Genomic DNA, 21,459 nt, shown 5'->3' with positions numbered 1-21,459 from the left:
TAATCCGAAATTATTGTACTCGACACTACAAAGATAATTTACATGAACGAATGAAATGTGTATTGTCATAAACCATACAACCATCTTTCCCTTACTCTAGGTGCGGCGTTGATGCTGGTAACAGTGGTGGGGATCCCGGCACACAGCCAGCAGGCATCGGCAGCATCCTTCCGCCTGGTCACCGCTTACACGTTAAACCGAACTGATGACTCCACTCAAACATTTCTCAGGTAACACTTAATACACCGCACCGAAGATGGATAGATAAGTACTATTACTTATATATTTTCAGTCTTAAAGTTAGAGAAAAGTGTGATTTTCTTTTAATGAATTGTACATGAATATCTCAAAAGCTCATGGAAGGATGCATGAACTTGGGAAAGGTTAGGAATCACTGCCCTATATGATATACCAATAGCGTGAAAATAACAGCTATAGGACACTTCTTTATTACATGTCTATAAATTCAATATAATGAGACTATTTGGTCGTGGTCCTTCAGCGACATGTCATTTAAGTGGTTTGGTCAGGGTAGAAATTATTTCTAAGTGAACTAATGTATTAGAGAGAGAGAGAGAGAGAGAGAGAGAGAGAGAGAGAGAGAGAGAGAGAGAGAGAGAGAGAGAGAGAGAGAGAGAGACTGAAGCTTCAACTTTTCTTGTATTTCAGAGTGGGGACCTCTCCCTCCACCCGGTCCCTTACCTTGGCTCTGCAGGTGGGTGGGTGCATAACCTAACGTGTCTTAAAAGAAGGAACAATACACTAACTAAATTTAATGACGTTTTTTTCAATTTAAGACTCAAGCTGAACACCTGCTGGAATAAATCACACACACACACACACACACACACACACACACACACACACACACACACACACACACACACACACACACACACCTCCTCCCACTCGCCTAATGTAAGATGTCATTGTTTTCACAGACTGACCTGACTAACTGTGGATGCAATGTCACCGGGAATTACTCAGGTCGCGTCCTCCAGGTGACAGGTGGCTACACAGGTGATGCGCTCAAAATCGTGGCGCAGAGGTACCAGCATGTGGGGGGCGTTGGATCAGCTGAGGAGTTGGTGAGCGTAGCGTGGCACCCCGAGGAAGAGGTGAGAGAGCGTGAGAATATTGCCTTATAGATTTTCTTGTTATATATATATATATATATATATATATATATATATATATATATATATATATATATATATATATATATATATATATATATATATATATATATATATATATATATATATATATATTGATTTGTCTTTATTTATTTATTTTTTTTTCATGTATGTCATGTTTAGTTTTATCTGTTGCCTTTGTCTTCCTATATTTATTTTTATTTGGTAGTTTATTAATATATTTATAATTAAAAATAAAAATTGCATAAAATATGAAAGGCATTGCTATAGTCGGAGTCGTAATTTTCCTTTCTAAAAGATGCAACCATAGATTTCTTTATAAAGGAGTCTATGATATACCTTGAGGCAACGAATTAAAAGGATTGTTTATACCTCGTATAGAGCGAGACGCAGCCGGAACCGAGGCAGGACGGGGCGTGGTGGTGCGCACTCAGTTCTCTGAATCCATCTTTGGCGTATCTTTGGACTCGCTGATGCCGGGGAAGCGTCGGCGTCTCCTGAACCTCACCGTCACGCCACACACTGGGTAGGTTTGCAGTCATGTGTTTGAAGGTGCCAATACTTCATTTGTTTCGAAAAAAAGTTTTCTGTAAAATGTCTTTTCAAGCACTGATAGATTACATTAGACAATTGTTTATAACCATGAGTCCTCTCTTAACTTTCAGAGAACACTGGCAGGTGAGCCTACATGTGCCAATTATCTCTACAGCCCTCGAGTGGGAGACGAAGCTCTGGAAAAATCAGGGCAAGCAACATTGGGAAGTTAATGGGGAAGTCAAGTCTACCAAATCTGACATATCGTTAGAATTCGTTCACTTCAAGCAGGAGAAGCAGGACGAGGAGACTCAGGTCACGGATGACAGAGGTGAGGCTGGCAGGTGTGATGCTGAAGGTTGTGGGGACGGCAATGTCAAGGAGCCAAAAGCCAAGTCGCGGCACCACGTCGACAGTGATTGCGACTCAGATTTAAGAAAAGAACAGACAGTAGACCAGAATGAAGTTTGTAGTGGTCGAGATCATAAATCAGAAGACTTAAAGCAAAATGATCATGATTCCGTAATGTTAAATGTAGACGAAGAATGTTCCAGGAAAGCGGAGTGTGATGGACCGGAAGAGTCAGTGTCAAGTGAAGCTGTTCAAGAGACTACACAAAAATTAACTTCCCGGGTTTTCAGCCTTTCTTCCAACATGAAAACTTTCGGTAAGTACGTCCACACTTCATGTAGAACGAAATTTGACTATTAAGGGAAAATTTAATGATACGTTTCTTATGATGTTAGTAAGTCCTTTTATTCAGGTCTTTTTATATACTTGATTTCTTGCAAATAAGAATTTATAATTAAAAAAAGTTGTTCGCTATACCTTTTGAAATCATAACTATTTGGATAGTACTGTTCTAATATTTTTTGTCGGTCGCGTCATCAGTGCCACAGTAGTGTATTTGAGTTGTTTACTTACCTGGAGCTCACGACACCCTCCCTTTATCTCCCTCCACGCACCGCACGCATAGTCTCATCTGACGGAGGACGCTGGATTCGGATCCTGCAGCGCACACACCTGGCATTCTGTCCTCTCGTTGGCTGGAACTTGAACCGTGAGTGAACCGGAGCCTGAGAAGCGAAAGTTCAAAGCAAGAGAGAGAGAGAGAGAGAGAGAGAGAGAGAGAATGATGATTTAAACTATACAAGAAAAATATTGCAATAGACTTTTTTTTATCACTCGGAATTCTAGAAATATTTCAGTTCAATCGTGACTGGACTGGGTGGGAGGTAGCGTGGCGGTGTGGTGTTGGGATGTATTGATGGTGATGGATACCGGTCCTGCAGAAAAGGTGGTAGTCATGGCGGTGGATACCTGTCCTAAAGGACAGGTGGTGGCATTGGATACCCATCCAGCAGGGCAGGTGGTGGCAGTAGATACCCGTCCACAGGACAGGTGGTGGTAGTAGATACCCGTCCAGCAGGACAGGTGGTGGCGGTGGATACCCGTCCAGCAGGACAGGTGATGGTAATGGCGGTGGATACCCGTCCAGCAGGACTGGTGGTGGCGGTGGATACCCCTCCAGCAGGACAGGTGATGGTAATGGCGGTGGATACCCGTCCAGCAGGACAGGTGGTGGCGGTGGATACCCGTCCAGCAGGACAGGTGGTGGCGGTGGATACCCGTCCAGCAGGACAGGTGATGGTAATGGCGGTGGATACCCGTCCAGCAGGACAGGTGGTGGCGGTGGATACCCGTCCAGCAGGACAGGTGATGGTAATGGCGGTGGATACCCGTCCAGCAGGACAGGTGGTGGCGGTGGATACCCGTTCAACAAGACAAGTGATAGTCATAGCGGTGGATACCCGCCCTGCAGAACAGATGGTTGCGGTGAATACTCGTCCTGCAGGACAGGCGGTGGCGGTGGATACCCGCTCTGCAGGACAGTGGTGGCGGTAGATAACCGTCCAGCAGGACAGGTGATGGTCATGGTGGTGGATACACGTCCAGCAGGACAGGTGGTGGCGGTGGATACCCGTCCAGCATGACAGGTGATGGTCAAGGCGCTAGATACCCGCCCTGCAGGACAGGTGGTGGCGGTGGATACCCGTTCAGCAGGACATGTGATGGTCATGGCGGTTGATACCCGTCCAGCAGGACAGGTGATGATCATGGCGGTGGATACTCGTCCAGCAGGAAAAGCGGTGGCGGCGGATACCCGTCCAGCAGGACAGGTGGTAGTCATGGCGGTGGATACCCGTCCAGCAAGACAGGAGGTGGCTGTGAATACCCGTCAAGCAGGACAGGTGGTGGCGGTGAATACCCGTCAAGCAGGACAGGTGGTGGCGGTGGATACCCGTCCAGCAGGATAGGTGATGGTCATGGCGGTGGATACCCGGCCTGCAGGACAGGTGGTGGCAATGGATACCCGTCCAGCAGGACAGGTGGTGGCAGTGGATACCCGTCCAGCAGGACAGGTGGTGGCAGTGAATACCCGTCCAGCAGGACAGGTGATGGCAGTAAATATCCGTCCAGCAGGAAAGGTGGTGGCCGTGGATAACCTTCCAGCATAACAGGTAGTGGCGGTGAATACCCGTCCAGCAGGACAGGTGGTGGTGGTGAATACTTGTCCTGCAGGACAGGCGGTGGCAGTGGATACCCGCTCTGCAGGACAGTGGTGGCGGTAGATACCCGTCCAGCAGGACAGGTGATGGTCATGGCGGTGGATACCCGTCCAGCAAGACAGGTGGTGGCGGTGGATACCAGTCCAGCAGGATAGGTGATGGTTATGGCGATGGATACCCGGCCTGCAGGACAGGTGGTGGCAATGGATGCCCGTCCAGCAGGACAGGTGGTGGCAGTGGATACCCGTCCAGCAGGACAGGTGGTAGCGGTGGATGCCCGTCCAGCAGGACAGGTGATGGTCATGGCGGTGGATACCCGTCCAGGTGATGGCAGTAAATACTCGTCCAGGCGATGGCAGTGAATACCTGTACCGCAGGACAGGTGGTGGCCGTGGATAACCTTCCCGCAGGACAGGTAGTGGCGGTGAATACCCATCCAGCAGGACAGGTTGTGGCGGTGGATACTCGTCCTGCAGGACAGGCGGTGGCGGTGGATACTCGTCCAGCAGGACAGGCGGTGGCGGTGGATATCCGTCCAGCAGGACAGGTGATGGTCATGGCGGTGGATACCCGGCCTGCAGGACAGGTGGTGGCAATGGATACCCGTCCAGCAGGACAGGTGGTGGCAGTGGATACCCGTCCAGCAGGACGGTGGATGACTGTCCAGGAGGACAGGTGATGGTCATGGCGGTGGATACCCATCCAGCAAGACAGGTGGTGGCGGTGGATTCCTGTCCAGCAGGATAGGTGGTGGTAATGGATACCAGCCCTGCAGGACAGGTGGTGGCGGTGGATACCCGTCCAGCAGGACACGTGATGGTCATGGCGATGGATACCCGCCCTGTAGGACAGGTCGTGGCGGTGGATACCCGTTCAGCAAGACAGGTGATGGTCATGGCGGTGGATACCCATCCAGCAGGACAGGTGATGGTCATGGCGGTGGACACTCGTCCAGCAGGACAAGTGGTGGCGGTGGATACCCGTCCAGCACGACAGGTGATGGTCATGGCGGTGGCTACCCGTCCAGAAGGACAAGTGGTGGCGGCGGATACCTGTTCAGCAGGACAGGTGGTAGTCATGGCGGTGGATACCCGTCCAGCAAGACAGGTGGTGGCTCTGCATAACCATCCAGCAGGACAGGTGGTGGCGGGGGATACCCATCCAGAAGGATAGGTGGTAGTCATGGCGGTGAATACCCTTCCAGCAAGATAGATGATGGTCGTGGCGGTGGATACCCGCCCAGCAGAACAGGTGGTGGCGGTGGATTCCCGTCCAGCAGGACAGGTGGTAGTCATGGCGGTGGATATCCGTCCAGCAGGACAGGTGGCAGTCATGGCCGTGGATACCCGTCCAGCAGGATAGGTGATGGTCATGGCGGCGGGTATGGTGGATACCCGCCCTGAATGACACATGGTGGCAATAGATACCCGTCCAGCAGGACAGGTGGTGGCAGTGGATACCCGTCCAGCAGGACAGGTGGTGGCGGTGGATGCCCGTCCAGCTGGACAGATGGTGGTTATGGCGGTGGATACCCGTCTAGCAGGACAGGTGATGGCATTGAATACCAGTCCAGTAGGACAGGTGATGGCATTGAATACCAGTCCAGCAGGACAGGTGATGGCAGTGAATACCCGTCCCGCAGGACAGGTGGTGGCCGTGAATAACCTTCCAGCATGACAGGTAGTGGCGGTGAATACCCATCCAGCAGGGCAGGTGGTGGCGGTGGATACCCGTCCAGCAAGACAGGTGGTGGCGTTGGATTCCTGTCCAGCAGGATAGGTGGTGGTAATGGATACCGGCCCTGCAGGACAGGTGGTAGCGGTGGATACCCGTCCAGCACGACAGGTGATGGTCATGGCGGTGGATACACGTCCAGCAAGACAGGTGGTGGCTGTGAATACCCGTCAAGCAGGACAGGTGGTGGCGGTGAATACCCGTCCAGCAGGACAGGTGGTGGCGGTGGATACTCGTCCTGCAGGACAGGCGGTGGCGGTGGATACCCGTCCAGCAGGACAGGTGGTGGCGGTGGATTCCTGTCCAGCAGGACAGTTGATGGTCATGGCGGTGGATACCCGGTCTGCAGGACAGGTGGTGGCAAAGGATACCCGTCCAGCAGGACAGGTGGTGGCAGTGGATACCCGTCCAGCAGGACAGGTGGTGGCGGTGGATGACTGTCCAGGAGGACAGGTGATGGTCATGGCGATGGATACCCATCCTGCAGGACAGGTGGTGGCGGTGGATTCCTGTCCAGCAGGACAGGTGATGGTCATGGCGGTGGATACCCGCCCTGCAGGACAGGTCGTGGCGGTGGATACCAGTTCAGCAGGACAGGTGATGGTCATGGCGGTGGATACCCATCCAGCAGGACAGGTGATGGTCATGGCGGTGGATACCCGTCCAGAAGGACAAGTGGTGGCGGCGGATACCCGTTTAGCAGGACAGGTGGTAGTCATGGCGGTGGATACCCGTCAAGCAAGACAGGTGGTGGCTTTGCACAACCATCCAGTAGGACAGGTGGTGGCGGTGGATACCCATCCAGCAGGACAGGTGGTAGTCATGGCGGTGAATACCCTTCCAGCAAGATAGATGATTGTCGTGGCGGTGGATACCCGCCCTGCAGGACAGGTGGTGGCGGTGGATACCCGTCCAGCAGGACAAGTGGTAGTCATGGCGGTGGATACCCGTCCAGCAGGACAGGTGGCAGTCATGGCGGTGGATACCCGTCCAGCAGGATAGGTGATGGTCATGGCGGCGGGTATGGTGGATACCCGCCCTGCAGGACAGATGGTGGCAATAGATACCCGTCCAGCAGGACAGGTGGTGGCAGTGGATACCCGTCCAGCAGGACAGGTGGTGGCGGTGGATGCCCGTCCAGCTGGACAGGTGGTGGTCATGGCGGTGGATACCCGTCTAGCAGGACAGGTGATGGCATTGAATACCAGTCCAGCAGGACAGGTGATGGCAGTGAATACCCGTCCCGCAGGACAGGTGGTGGCCGTGGATAACCTTCCAGCATGACAGGTAGTGGCGGTGAATACCCATCCAGCAGGACAGGTGGTGGCGGTGGATACCCGTCCAGCAAGACAGGTGGTGGCGGTGGATTCCTGTCCAGCAGGATAGGTGGTGGTAATGGATACCCGCCCTGCAGGACAGGTGGTGGCGGTGGATACCCGTCCAGCAGGACAGGTGATGGTCATAGCGGTGGATACCCGGCCTTCAGGACAGGTGGTCGCTGTGGATATCCGTCCAGCAGGACAGGTGATAGTCACGGCGGTGGATACCCGCCCTGCAGGACAGGTGGTGGCGGTGGATACCCGTTCAGCGGGACAGGTGATGTTTATGGCGGTAGATACCCATCCAGCAGGACAGGTGATGGTCTGGCGGTGGACACTCGTCCAGCAGGACAAGTGGTGGCGGTGGATACCCGTCCAGCACGACAGGTGATGGTCATGGCGGTGGATACCCGTCTAGTAGGACAAGTGGTGGCGGGGGATACCCATCAAGCAGGACAGGTGGCAGTCATGGCGGTGGATATCCGTCCAGCAGGATAGGTGATGGTCATGGCGGCGGGTATGGTGGGTACCCGCCGCCCTGCAGGACAGATGGTGGCAATAGATACCCGTCCAGCAGGACAGGTGGTGGCAGTGGATACCCATCCAGCAGGACAGGTCGTGGCGGTGGATGCCCGTCCAGCTGGACAGGTGGTGGTCATGGCGGTGGATACCCGTCTAGCAGGACAGGTGATGGCATTGAATACCAGTCCAGCAGGGCAGGTGATGACAGTGAATACCCGTCCCGCAGGACAGGTGGTGGCCGTGGATAACCTTCCAGCATGACAGGTAGTGGCGGTGAATACCCGTCCAGCATGACAGGTGGTGGCGGTGGATACTCGTCCTGCAGGGCAGGCGGTGGCGGTGGATACCTGCTCTGCAGGACAGTGGTGGCGCTAGATACCCTTCGTACAGGACAGGTGGTGGCGGTGAATACACGTCCTACAAGGACAGATGGTGGCGGTGGATACCCGTCCTGCAGTACAGGTGATGTTCATGGCGGTGGATACTCGTCCAGCACGACAGGTGATGGTCGTCGCGGTTTATACCCGTCCTACAGGACAAGTGATGGCGGTGGATACCCGTCCTACAGGTCAGGTGGTGGCGGTGGATACCCGTCCTACAGGTCAGGTGGTGGCGGTGGATACCCGTCCTACAGGACAGGTGGTGGCGGTGGATACCCGTCCTACAGGACAGGTGGTGGCGGTGGATACCCGTCCTGCAGGACAGGTGATGGTCATGGCGGTGGATATCCGTCCTACAGGACAGGTGGTGGCGGTGTATACCCGCCCTGCAGGACAGGTGATGGTCGTGGCGGTGGATACCTATCCTGCAGGACAGGTGGTGGTGGTGGACACCGGCCCGTTCCGCAGAATTGACTTCCAATATCATTCTCCCTCCACTGAGGTGCTGTGGTTCAGGAGTACTCCTTTTCATTTGACGGTCTCCTTTCCAATGTTCTGTGTTTTCACTGAAGGACGCCCTTCACGAAGTGGATGACGTCCATCGTGTCTATTGTGTGAGGATGCGTCAGATTTTCTCTTAGTTTATTCTAGTTTTGCTGTTCCCTGGTGGCTTGCCTCGTGACTCCCTGAACTGATAATTTAGTCCCTAAACTATCAGTCGTCCCTGGCAGCGGCCGACTCTGCCCTGGTGCAGGCATACTGCTGGGCTGAGTCCCACCTGGGGAACCTCGCCCTGTTCTGTGCGATCCTCACCCCCTCCTGCTACGAGAGCTGGACGTTGGGGTAAACAAACTTTTTATCGTATAAAACGATTTTAAAATTAAATCCTTATTGTGATCCTCATCGGTGCGACAAGACATTTGTAGATTGAGTGAAGAGAGATGGTGAGGAAGGGATCGCAGGTTTGGGGCGTGAAGGGTGAGGAGAGAGAAGGCACGGTGTGTGGAAGGTTTGTTTGGAGGGGCTGGTTTGCCATAACAGGAAGCTGTGGCTTTAAGAAGAAGAAGAAAGTGAAGCAGCAGCAGCATAAAAAAAAAAGAGAGTGCACATGTGTGTGCAGATTTAACTGGGGCTTAAGAAAAAATAAATAAAATAAATAATTGGAAATTGATTGTAGTGTGTATACTTTATATGCACATTGTCACTACTACTACTAGCCTACTGGCTCCTTGTAGCTGCTTCTTATTAATTCTCTCTTCCAGCATTATTGTAACTATAAATCTCTCTTCCAGCATTATTGTAACTATAACAAGAATTTATAATAATTAGGAGAATATTGATGACGTGGTAAGCATGATGGCAAATATTTACATCTTTGTTTCTTCCATATATCGCTTTATATTACTTCCAAGGTTTTCCTTCTGCGTTTGTTCCTTTTCTTTCTTTCAGGCTCAGAGTGAGCATCGTAGGAATGGCAGCCATCTTGATAGACTTGTAAAAACTGGGAACACCACCGACAGCTTCAGCAGGTCCTGGCACTGGTTCTTCAGTGTTGAGTGGCAACCGTTCATTTGACAAAGAATAGCTGTTTCAAGGGTTTAGGGAAAAAAGTTTTAAAGTTACAAGTTTGTTCACATTTTGTCTGCTCGTGTGTGGAAGTAATTTCGCAGTCTGTCAGTAGCACATCGGACTGCCCTCCGTCTTGGATCACTGAGCTGCTGCATTTATTTATTTTTTTTCAGATCACTTTATGTTTGCTCTAGAACAAATCTTAGAAGTTATATGAGTAACTAATGTCCTTGAATTCATTGTTATTTTCATTTGTTTATTTATTTATTTATTTTTTCCTTCTTCTTCATCATCATCTTTTTCTTCTTTTCTTCTTCTTCTGCTTCTTCTCTTTTCTTTTCTTCTTCTTCTTCTTCTTCTTCTTCTTCTTCTTCTTCTTCTTCTTGTTTTTTGTTCTTCCGCTTCTTCTTTTTCTTCTTCTTATTATTATTATAATTCTTCTTCTTCTTCTTCTGCTTCTTCTTTTTTTTCTTTTTTTTTTCTTCTTCTTCTTCTTCTTCTTGTTTTTTTGTTCTTCCGCTTCTTCTTTTTCTTCTTCTTCTTATTATTATTATAATTATTGTTATTATTATTATTATTATTATCATTATTATCATTATTATTATTATTATTATTATTGTTGTTCAGACATTCCGACAAGCTGGAGGAGGAGGTGACAAGAAATACAAGTGTTGGGAGGTGAGTTTATTCCCGACTAGTTCCCCTGAAGAAGCTTGTGCGAAGCTAGTCGGGAATAAACTATCCTCCCAGCACTTGTGTTTCTTCTCACCTCCTCCTCCATTATTAGCATCATTATATTCCGGAATTACTAGTAAGTAGTGACGTCAGTAAATTTGCGAATGACACCAAATTACGAAGATAAGACAGGACTGGATAGAAAGTATGATTGGACAGAAAAGTGTGAAATGAAATTCGATATCAATGAGGTAGCGTTCTCTACGTAAGAAGTAAGAGAGAGAGAGAGAGAGAGAGAGAGAGAGAGAGAGAGAGAGAGAGAGAGGGATGCACAATATATAACAGCAGCTTAAAGGCCAGGGAGATAGCTAAGCTAAATCTTCGAGAGAGAGAAAACAAAGTGATACTACAAGTCTGCGGCCTATAAAACAGTGCATTTAGTGCTTTGATAAGGCCTCTCTTACATTACGGTGTACAGTTGTGGCTGTGCAAAGAAGAGTGACTAGGATGATCCAGGGACTGAAAAAAAAAAAAAAAAAGCTAGTCACTGGAATGGTGTAGGGTGCGTGGTGATACGATAGAGGTATTTCGATATCATTAAGGTAGGCTTTACCTCCTCATACGGTGTTCCATCCCTCGAAGTAATAATAATGATAATAATAATAATAATAATAATAATAATAATAATAATAAGTGAATTGATAAGTAAATACATCCGCCAATTCATGATGACTTAAGATTTCTCGGCCTGGGTGCTGGACCTTACAAGTCTCCTGATACTTCATCTCCTTGCTATTCTTGTGTCATGTGCCTTACCCGAATAGAATGGCTGGCGGGGGGGAGGGGGGGAAAGGTGACAGGCGAGGTGCAGGCTGAGGGTCATGGCAGGGTTAGTTGGGAGAGCTCAGCCCCAGTGAACGCTCGTGTGTGTCAGCTGAAGGACACCAACACTGCCCGGTGATCCATCTGGGTGGTGCCAAGCGAGGAACATGTACTGGTGTTTTGGTGAGTAGATTAGGTAGTGGTGATACGAAGAGATTTAACAATACGGCCCTTAGATGTTCTTCCATATGATGTATGCTAACAATCGTGTGTGTGTGTGTGTGTGTGTGTGATGGGAATAAGGTACCTAAGTTTGTTAGTGAACACGTACTATATATTATTTAGTATACTATCATTTGCTCCTTTACTTTACTGAAAACAGTACGGTTCATATTGAAAGCATGTTATAAAACTACATTGTGGTTTGTAAGCATGAACTCTGCCGTCTCCCATCGTCTGCAGCAGTGACTACGTGAGGTGGAGACTAATGGGAGGGGAGTAGGGGAGCTGCCAGGTGCCTCCACACGCCCCACAATTGCACGAGGGAACATTCTTTTCTTGTTCTTTCACAACATCCTCACTTTATTTTACCAACCGTGATTCAAGTAAGAGAGAAATCCAAACAATTTTAAACCGTCAAATAAACTCACCATTCGCGGAAATATTCTAACGTGTATTTTGAAATTGCCGCGTGACTGGATATGTAAGGGAAAGTGGAAAGCCAGGAAGCGCCACAATCATAATGTTATTCAGTCTTGGAAGATGATTGAGTTACCCCGGTTAGCATCCAAAACTGGAAAGGTGTGGATATTCTTTAAGTAAAACGTCGACCTGCTATACCATGGAACTGAGGTTTCATAAGCGAGTGGGGTTGTTCGTCCTAGTGGAAACATTGTTGAGTGACCATTCTATAATTATCATATTAGCCAATATAACAAATAGTTTACCTAAAGGAACTGGTGTGTGACTATTGTACGACACTATACGCAGATTATCAACTTCCAAGAGGAATTATTCTGCGATTACGTTGGAAGTGGTAAACTATTCTGTAATTATCGAACTTACCGCTATAAAGAAACTCTATCTATAATCATCACTAATCCGAAATTATTGTACTCGACACTACAAAGATAATTTACATGAACGAATGAAATGTGTATTGTCATAAACCATACAACCATCTTTCCCTTACTCTAGGTGCGGCGTTGATGCTGGTAACAGTGGTGGGGATCCCGGCACACAGCCAGCAGGCATCGGCAGCATCCTTCCGCCTGGTCACCGCTTACACGTTAAACCGAACTGATGACTCCACTCAAACATTTCTCAGGTAACACTTAATACGCCGCACCGAAGATGGATAGATAAGTACTATTACTTGTATATTTTCAGTCTTAAAGTTAGAGAAAAGTGTGATTTTCTTTTAATGAATTGTACATGAATATCTCAAAAGCTCATGGAAGGATGCATGAACTTGGGAAAGGTTAGGAATCACTGCCCTATATGATATACCAATAGCGTGAAAATAACAGCTATAGGACACTTCTTTATTACATGTCTATAAATTCAATATAATGAGACTATTTGGTCGTGGTCCTTCAGCGACATGTCATTTAAGTGGTTTGGTCAGGGTAGAAATTATATCTAAGTGAACTAATGTATTAGAGAGAGAGAGAGAGAGAGAGAGAGAGAGAGAGAGAGAGAGAGAGAGAGAGAGAGAGAGAGAGAGAGAGAGAGAGAGACTGAAGCTTCAACTTTTCTTGTATTTCAGAGTGGGGACCTCTCCCTCCACCCGGTCCCTTACCTTGGCTCTGCAGGTGGGTGGGTGCATAACCTAACGTGTCTTAAAAGAAGGAACAATACACTAACTAAATTTAATGACGTTTTTTTCAATTTAAGACTCAAGATGAACACCTGCTGGAATAAATCACACACACACACACACACACACACACACACACACACACACACACACACACACACACACACACACACACACACACACACACACACACACACCTCCTCCCACTCGCCTAATGTAAGATGTCGTTGTTCACAGACTGACCTGACTAACTGTGGATGCAATGTCACCGGGAATTACTCAGGTCGCGTCCTCCAGGTGACAGGTGGCTACACAGGTGATGCGCTCAAAGTCGTGGCGCAGAGGTACCAGCATGTGGGGGGCGTTGGATCAGCTGAGGAGTTGGTGAGCGTAGCGTGGCACCCCGAGGAAGAGGTGAGAGAGCGTGAGAATATTACCTTATAGATTTTCTTGTTATATTTTTATTATATATATATATATATATATATATATATATATATATATATATATATATATATATATATATATATATATATATATATATATATATATATATATATATATATATATATATATATATATATATATATTGTTTTGTCTTTATTTTTTTTTATTTTTCCTGTATGTCATGTTTAGTTTTATCTGTTGCCTTGTCTTCCTATATTTATTTTTATTTGGTAGTTTATTAATATATTTATTCATTATTTTCTTTTAATGCGTATGCGTGAGGAAGACTTGCAAAAGGCAAAAAAAAAAAAAAAAACTATTTAAATATCCATAGTTTCTGCTTACAAAGTACCACAGCAATAGAAATCTGATCTTTAACATTTGCATCTCATTATTATCTTCATATATTACATACTACCATTGCTTCATCATTCCTATAGAAAAAAAAAAAAAACATACAAAATTCTTGTCATGCCACTTTGAAATAAAAGAGATGAGGTCACACTATTCCTTCCTCTAGATGCTGTTCATGGCGGCTCCCAGGACCACCCTCAGCCTGGCCAGCGGGCATGAGGGCCAGGCGGGGCAGTGGTGGCGGCTGTGGTTGAGAGGCGGTGAGGAAGAGCGCGGCAAGGCCTCCAGTGGTGACCCCGCGCCGCCTCAGCTTGACCAAGGTGTGTAAGTGTGTGTGTGTGTGTGTGTGTGTGTGTGTGTGTGTGTGTGAAGAGGTGGAGCTGATGGGCCTCGCAGTGTATTGAGTGTACGTATACATTTTTATTAAACAGGGAATTATTGTTATTATTATTATTATTATTATTACTATTATTATCATTATTATTATTATTATTATTATTATTATTATTATTATTATTTGGTGGTTTAGATCCTCTGCAAACCTATATTGCTTTTCATTATCTCAAATCAAAATTAAATAGCACTGCGCAAGATATGACCGTTAGTTAAGATTTTTTCGGTTAAATTTAATGTTAGGATGGGAAAAAAAAGAAAAAGAAAAAGGAAGAAATAAAAATTGCATAAAATATGAAAGGCATTGCTATAGTCGGAGTCGTAATTTTCCTTTCTAAAAGATGCAACCATAGATTTCTTTATAAAGGAGTCTATGATATACCTTGAGGCAACGAATTAAAAGGATTGTTTATACCTCGTATAGAGCGAGACGCAGCCGGAACCGAGGCAGGACGGGGCGTGGTGGTGCGCACTCAGTTCTCTGAATCCATCTTTGGCGTATCTTTGGACTCGCTGATGCCGGGGAAGCGTCGGCGTCTCCTGAACCTCACCGTCACGCCACACACTGGGTAGGTTTGCAGTCATGTGTTTGAAGGTGCCAATACTTCATTTGTTTCGAAAAAAAGTTTTCTGTAAAATGTCTTTTCAAGCACTGATAGATTACATTAGACAATTGTTTATAACCATGAGTCCTCTCTTAACTTTCAGAGAACACTGGCAGGTGAGCCTACATGTGCCAATTATCTCTACAGCCCTCGAGTGGGAGACGAAGCTCTGGAAAAATCAGGGCAAGCAACATTGGGAAGTTAATGGGGAAGTCAAGTCTACCAAATCTGACATATCGTTAGAATTCGTTCACTTCAAGCAGGAGAAGCAGGACGAGGAGACTCAGGTCACGGATGACAGAGGTGAGGCTGGCAGGTGTGATGCTGAAGGTTGTGGGGACGGCAATGTCAAGGAGCCAAAAGCCAAGTCGCGGCACCACGTCGACAGTGATTGCGACTCAGATTTAAGAAAAGAACAGACAGTAGACCAGAATGAAGTTTGTAGTGGTCGAGATCATAAATCAGAAGACTTAAAGCAAAATGATCATGATTCCGTAATGTTAAATGTAGACGAAGAATGTTCCAGGAAAGCGGAGTGTGATGGACCGGAAGAGTCAGTGTCAAGTGAAGCTGTTCAAGAGACTACACAAAAATTAACTTCCCGGGTTTTCAGCCTTTCTTCCAACATGAAAACTTTCGGTAAGTACGTCCACACTTCATGTAGAACGAAATTTGACTATTAAGGGAAAATTTAATGATACGTTTCTTATGATGTTAGTAAGTCCTTTTATTCAGGTCTTTTTATATACTTGATTTCTTGCAAATAAGAATTTATAATTAAAAAAAGTTGTTCGCTATACCTTTTGAAATCATAACTATTTGGATAGTACTGTTCTAATATTTTTTGTCGGTCGCGTCATCAGTGCCACAGTAGTGTATTTGAGTTGTTTACTTACCTGGAGCTCACGACACCCTCCCTTTATCTCCCTCCACGCACCGCACGCATAGTCTCATCTGACGGAGGACGCTGGATTCGGATCCTGCAGCGCACACACCTGGCATTCTGTCCTCACGTTGGCTGGAACTTGAACCGTGAGTGAACCGGAGCCTGAGAAGCTAAAGTTCAAAGCAAGAGAGAGAGAGAGAGAGAGAGAGAGAGAGAGAGAAGAGAGAGAGAGAGAGAGAGAGAGAGAGAGAGAGAGAGAGAGAGAGAGAGAGAGAGAGAGAGAGAGAGAGAGAGAGAGAGAGAGAGAGAGAGAGAGAGAGAGAGAGAGAGAGAGAGAGAGAGAGAGAGAGAGAGAGAGAAAAAAAAATTATTTAAACTATACAAGAAAAATATTGCAAAAATATTTTTTATCACTTTGAATTCTAGAAATATTTCGGTTCAATCGTGACTGGACTGGGTGGGAGTACGTGGTGAACACCTGGGAGTGGGGCAACATGGTGGTGAAGGCGGAGTGGGGCGTCTCTCTCCTGCAGTGGTACCAGAAAACTTTCAGCTTCTCTTTCGACCAGGTAAGTTCCACCTCTCTCTCTCTCTCTCTCTCTCTCTCTCTCTCTCTCTCTCTCTCTCTCTCTCTCTCTCTCTCTCTCTCTCTCTCTCTCTCTCTCTCTCTCTCTCAGTGGATATTTTCATGCTGGATAATTATTTTAGGTGAGGAATCTTTGTGGGTAGAAATAAGTCATTTTTTTCTTTTTTTCTCCTCCTTTGTGTTCACCTCCAGGCGGCGGCGCTCCCCTCCACGCAGCTGGTCCTGGATTTCCGTGACTGGTGGAGCTACAAGGTGTGGCTGAAGTGGCCGGTCCTCGCGTCCTCCCTCGCCGCTTCCCTCACGCTTGGTCGCGACAGTCACACACTGCTGGGCGAGTCAGACCGTGTGGGGGTGACGTGGGAAGGCAAGGAGAGAGTGACGGGGTGGATCAGCTCAGTATTGAATGATGCTCCGTGTTTTTTTTGTTCGCATGACTTGATTGACTCGACTTTTATTGTTTGTCTTTATCTTGTATCTTGAACTTGCTAGTGGGGATTATTGTTATAATTGTTATTATTATTATTATTATTATTATTATTATTATTATTATTATTATTATTATTATTATTATTATTTATTTGTTTATTTTTCTTTTGGTATGATTTTTGTAAAGGATTATATTTTGTAACTTCATCTGATTTGTTATTCGTTGGTTCTTTATCGTCCCTGATTCTCTCTCTCTCTCTCTCTCTCTCTCTCTCTCTCTCTCTCTCTCTCTCTCTCTCTCTCTCTCTCTCTCTCTCTCTCTCTCTCTCTCTCTCTCTCTCTCTCTCTCTCTCTCTCTTTTTATATGCACTTTCTTTTTCATTATCAACTACTTTACTATTTAATATTACTGCATTAGTATTCCTTATTAATTTATTTAGTTTTACCATCATTGTGCTCAGCTTTACTTCATTATACTATTTTTCCTTAGTGTTTATTAATGTATTTTTTTAATCTATCTTTATTCATTTATCTATTTATTTATTATCATTATTATTATCATTATCAATATCATCATCATCATTATTTTCATCCACAAATGTACTGTTAGTGAAGAAAGTGGACGAGTTTCTGGGTGAGGACGCCGGAAAGGTGGTGGCGCGGGTGGTAGCGCGACACACCCCTGCTGGCTTGGTGGTGACCTTCCACGCCGACACCGCCAGCATGCAGGAGCTCCACGATACCGTCACTGCCGTCCTTGCTCAGGTGCCTCGTGCTGGCGTCCTGCTGAGTGGTGAATGTGTGCTGACGGGGGTAGCGTGGTGGTGTAGTGTTGGGATGTAGTGATGGTGATTTAGTGTGGTCGCGGGGAGGTGTTGGTGGTGTAGGAGGTATATTATAGTGGTGATATGGTGGTGGTTCGATATGGGTAGTGTGGTAGTGGTGATGGTGGAGATGGTGGAGGTGGAGCTGTGGTGGTGTGGCAGTAGTGTGGTAGTGTGTTAATGGTGTAGTAGGTGCAGCGGTGGTGCTTCGAGTATTTAACATAATCATTTGCTAGTCGTTTAGTTTATTTATTTACTTATTAATCCCAACTGAACGTGACTGGTGTTCTTGATTCATGATGACGACGCCTCCACCTCCCCATCAGGCCATGGAGAGCCCTGACCTGTGTGGCGAGGTGCCTGACCACGCCACGCTTCTGAAGTTCCTGCACGACTTCCTTGGACAGTCACCGGCGAGTCTCTGGGCGGATCTGCTGCAGGAAGTAAGTGAGGAGCCTTTGCTGGGGTGGGAGGGCTACGGTTCTCAAGTATTTCTTGATGAATTAAGTTTTTACTTTGATGATCTGCATTGAAGTTTTGATAGGTCAGCTAGTTTAGTTAGTTAGTTGGTTGGTTAGTTAATTTTTTACATAGTTCGTTATTAACTGGTTTGTGATTAATTTGTTGTAAGTTACTAGTTAGTTATTGGTCAATGACTTAGTCGGTTAATCAATCACTCAGCTACTTATTTTGATACATAGTAAATTAATTAATTATAACTATAAAATAATTATTTCATTAGTACCTACTTAATGGTCATTCAATAAATTAGTCAATTATCAGTTAGTTTGCCTTTAGTTATGCACTATATCTAGTTAATTCATATATATATATATATATATATATATATATATATATATATATATATATATATATATATATATATATATATATATATATATATATATATATATATATATATATATATATATTATACCTGCTCTTCATGCACACCCTTTTCCTGCCTTCGTTCCTTCACCCTAGGTCCGTCGCCTGCTGCTGGGGTCTGGCACCGAGGCAGACTTACATCACCTGCTGGAAGTTTTCAGGGAGGAAATGGGGACAGGTAATTAACAAACTCCTCCTCGCAGGTGTTGCATGTCTACCTGTAGCTGCTGCAGGTGACCGTGGCAGAGCAGGTACTGTTTCCTTCTTTACACCAGCATTCGGGCTGGTATAGATAGTTTCGGCTTTAAAATAGAAGCAGAGCAAAGACGAGACAATTCATAATGAAGAACTTCAAGAAAGAAGATAAATAAGTAGATGTCTAGATAAGCTCTCAAAACACAACAGGAATTTTAATTAGGCAACTGCTCGTACGTATATTAGATGAGATCATTACCTTAATTTGAAACGCGAAAGTAACTCAAATTTGTTGCTCAGGTAATTACGTACTGAAAATAGAAAGAAAAAAAGAAAAAGAAAAAAAGATCAGGACTCTCCCCAGAATTTAATTAATCAATGCCAGTAAAAAATATGCAGTAACCGGGCAGGTAATCCTGATCCGGGCAGCGAACACACACACACACACACACATACACACACACACACACTACTGCCACGCCAAGTGAATTTTTTTTTTTTTTTTTTTTTTTTTTTTTTTTTTTGCAGCAGAAGGCGTAGGATTGTGGGAGGCAGTATGGACGGTGCTGGAGCGGGCGGGGCTGCTGCGTTCCCGCGGCGAGGAGGTGGAGGTGGTGGTGCCCTCCGAGTGGATTAGGCTGGCGCAGGTGGGTGTTGTGGCTCGTGTTTTGAAAAGCTTTACTCTATCATCACGACTAAACTCCAAGGCCACAGTGATGATTTGGCGGCTTATCAAGAGTGTTTCTCGTGTTAATAATGTAGAAATATTGTTAATGTCACTAGAACAGTAAAAACACCCTTAAAAACCCGTCTAACTTCAACTGGAGCCATTTGAATGGAAAGGAGTTGCGCCACATGCATGTTTCAGAATATGGCTCAGTGAGTCATGGTGTGCTCAGTGGAAATATTAACTCTTTCAGTACTATATATAACATCCGAACCTCATCATATCCCTTCATAGACAATGGAGTGAATAAGACGTAATGATTTTGAATGAGTAGCTGTAGATTATTTAAAATGCTTTGATCACGAACGTATCATCCTTCACTTGATAAAGTCCTCCAATGACTTGTGAAATATAGTGAAGTCGATGCCAGGATACTGAAGAAGTTAAGAGAGCATGACGACCTAGATTCATTTCAAGTCGTCTGTGTTAGTCTTGAACCTTGTTGGACAGAATGTATCCCATTTGCTTATCTTTGTGACTGTTTATCTTAGTGGCTGTATAGAGGCTAGGGATGTAAGCTTAAATCCTTAGGTGACTCAGTTACTTTACGAAGCTGAACACAAAGTGATAGGCAGAATTAAGGTAAGGAATATTTTGACTCGTGAAAAAAAAATAACTGATTTTATTTCTGGAGAAAGTTTTACTGGGCTGTGACTTGTAAACCAATAAATATCTGGATTGTGATAAAAAGAGTCCTATTCCGGGTTAATCCAACAGTGCGCATGTATTCCTCTGCAGGGGTGGTTCACTTGGGCTGTCATGGGAGGCGGCGGGCAGTGCGAAGGCAACACACTGATGGTTAACCTGGTGGATGCGCTGGCGGAGACCCTGAGGCGAAGTGGCAGCGGGCAAGCAACCTTTTGACCCACCAGTCAGACAAACTTTTATGTTCGTTCTGAAGGCAAATCAAAAGCAGGAATTTGTTACCAAAACCATAAATAAATGACGTCATCGTACATCTGGCATCCATTCGTGTAGCTGCTATACAACACTATATTGTTTATTTATTTATTTTTTTACTTTGTGTTGATTAATTGCTTGCTTATTCTTAGAAAATATGTAGGCGATAATATCAACATAAATTATATACATGTATTCATTTCATTGGGACTATTCACTCCTGTTGCTACGTTCTCATGTTCGTTTGTATTGAAAAATGTTCCCTTAATTATCAATACACCCAACCATCAATAATTATTATAGTAATATCAAAATAAAATGTTCATTGTTAAATACTGGATCAAAATAAAGCCAATCAGGGACCTCGACACTTGCTTTACCATTTACGTAAGAAAGAAAACCCCGTTGAAAAAGCAGAATCAACTGGACTTCCGCGGGAAACTACAACAATCATCATCAGTCCACTGCTATTTCCTCCGCGTAAAAGCAATGCAAGATGTGCTACCTCGTTTTGGAGGTGTTTTCAGGACACAGGGAAGGAAGATGAAACCTGACTATCTTGCACCTCAAAGGTAAGAATGCCTTACAAATGTTAATAGTTGCTAGAGTCTGATTTTCTGTGTTTTAGTGCTGTGCAAGCTAATTATATAATGTCTACTCTACCAAGTCACTGATTGTAGATATAATATGCCCTTTTTTCGTGCCAAAATTGAAAAGAGCAACTGTTATATCAAAGTGAAAGCCTAGATCGTGTAAATCACACATGAAGTACAGGAGAGCAGGTTCTGGCACACCATATCAGGTTTCCGTTGTTGTCATATATGGTGTGGGCAATGACCCTGGTTTAGTCGTCCTGCTTAAGCCATGTGTGTATTGGTTTATAATTTTATCCATGGCATTGCGTCTGACATTATCATATGTTTGTATGTTTATGTTGTGGTTTTGTTTCTGACATTATTTCTGTTAGTATTATTCGTATATATATGTGGAGTGTGATGTGCGCTTCATGGCGTTAACTACCAATTAGGCAATCAGCCGTCTTGCCCGACCACTTGTATCACAACCCTAACTTGCCTCATTATTGACCTGTCATGCCGCGCTTCATTGCTTCCACTGTAACTCAAGTA

At 45.6% G+C, this 21,459-nt stretch overlaps 1 protein-coding gene across 5 annotated transcripts; it reads left to right on the top strand.

The window, feature by feature from the left end:
* Window positions 1-94: 94 nt before the first annotated feature.
* Window positions 95-20,694, top strand: LOC135098311 (uncharacterized). Of its 5 annotated transcripts, none has more exons than XM_064000598.1 (20): window positions 95-230; window positions 670-715; window positions 942-1,118; window positions 1,539-1,683; window positions 1,823-2,358; window positions 2,668-2,751; window positions 12,480-12,609; window positions 13,051-13,096; window positions 13,339-13,515; window positions 14,069-14,222; window positions 14,720-14,864; window positions 15,004-15,539; window positions 15,849-15,932; window positions 16,213-16,355; window positions 16,565-16,736; window positions 17,409-17,563; window positions 17,949-18,065; window positions 18,607-18,688; window positions 19,237-19,352; window positions 20,171-20,694. In XM_064000598.1, the coding sequence occupies exons 4-20, from the start codon at window positions 1,631-1,633 to the stop codon at window positions 20,294-20,296; spliced, it is 2,856 nt and encodes a 951-aa protein (XP_063856668.1). In that variant the 5' UTR covers window positions 95-230; window positions 670-715; window positions 942-1,118; window positions 1,539-1,630; the 3' UTR covers window positions 20,297-20,694. The 5 variants fall into 5 exon arrangements, with proteins under 5 accessions (XP_063856668.1, XP_063856667.1, XP_063856671.1 ...); XM_064000597.1 differs by having other exon boundaries at window positions 19,234-19,352; XM_064000601.1 differs by having other exon boundaries at window positions 17,949-18,069; window positions 20,171-20,309.
* The last annotated feature ends 765 nt before the right edge of the window (window positions 20,695-21,459 follow it).

The sequence above is a fragment of the Scylla paramamosain genome, unplaced genomic scaffold (genome assembly GCF_035594125.1).
Source record: "Scylla paramamosain isolate STU-SP2022 unplaced genomic scaffold, ASM3559412v1 Contig54, whole genome shotgun sequence".
NCBI lineage: Eukaryota > Metazoa > Arthropoda > Malacostraca > Decapoda > Portunidae > Scylla > Scylla paramamosain.
Note: the sequence above shows the minus strand (reverse complement) of the source record. Positions and strands in the feature narration are given on the sequence as shown.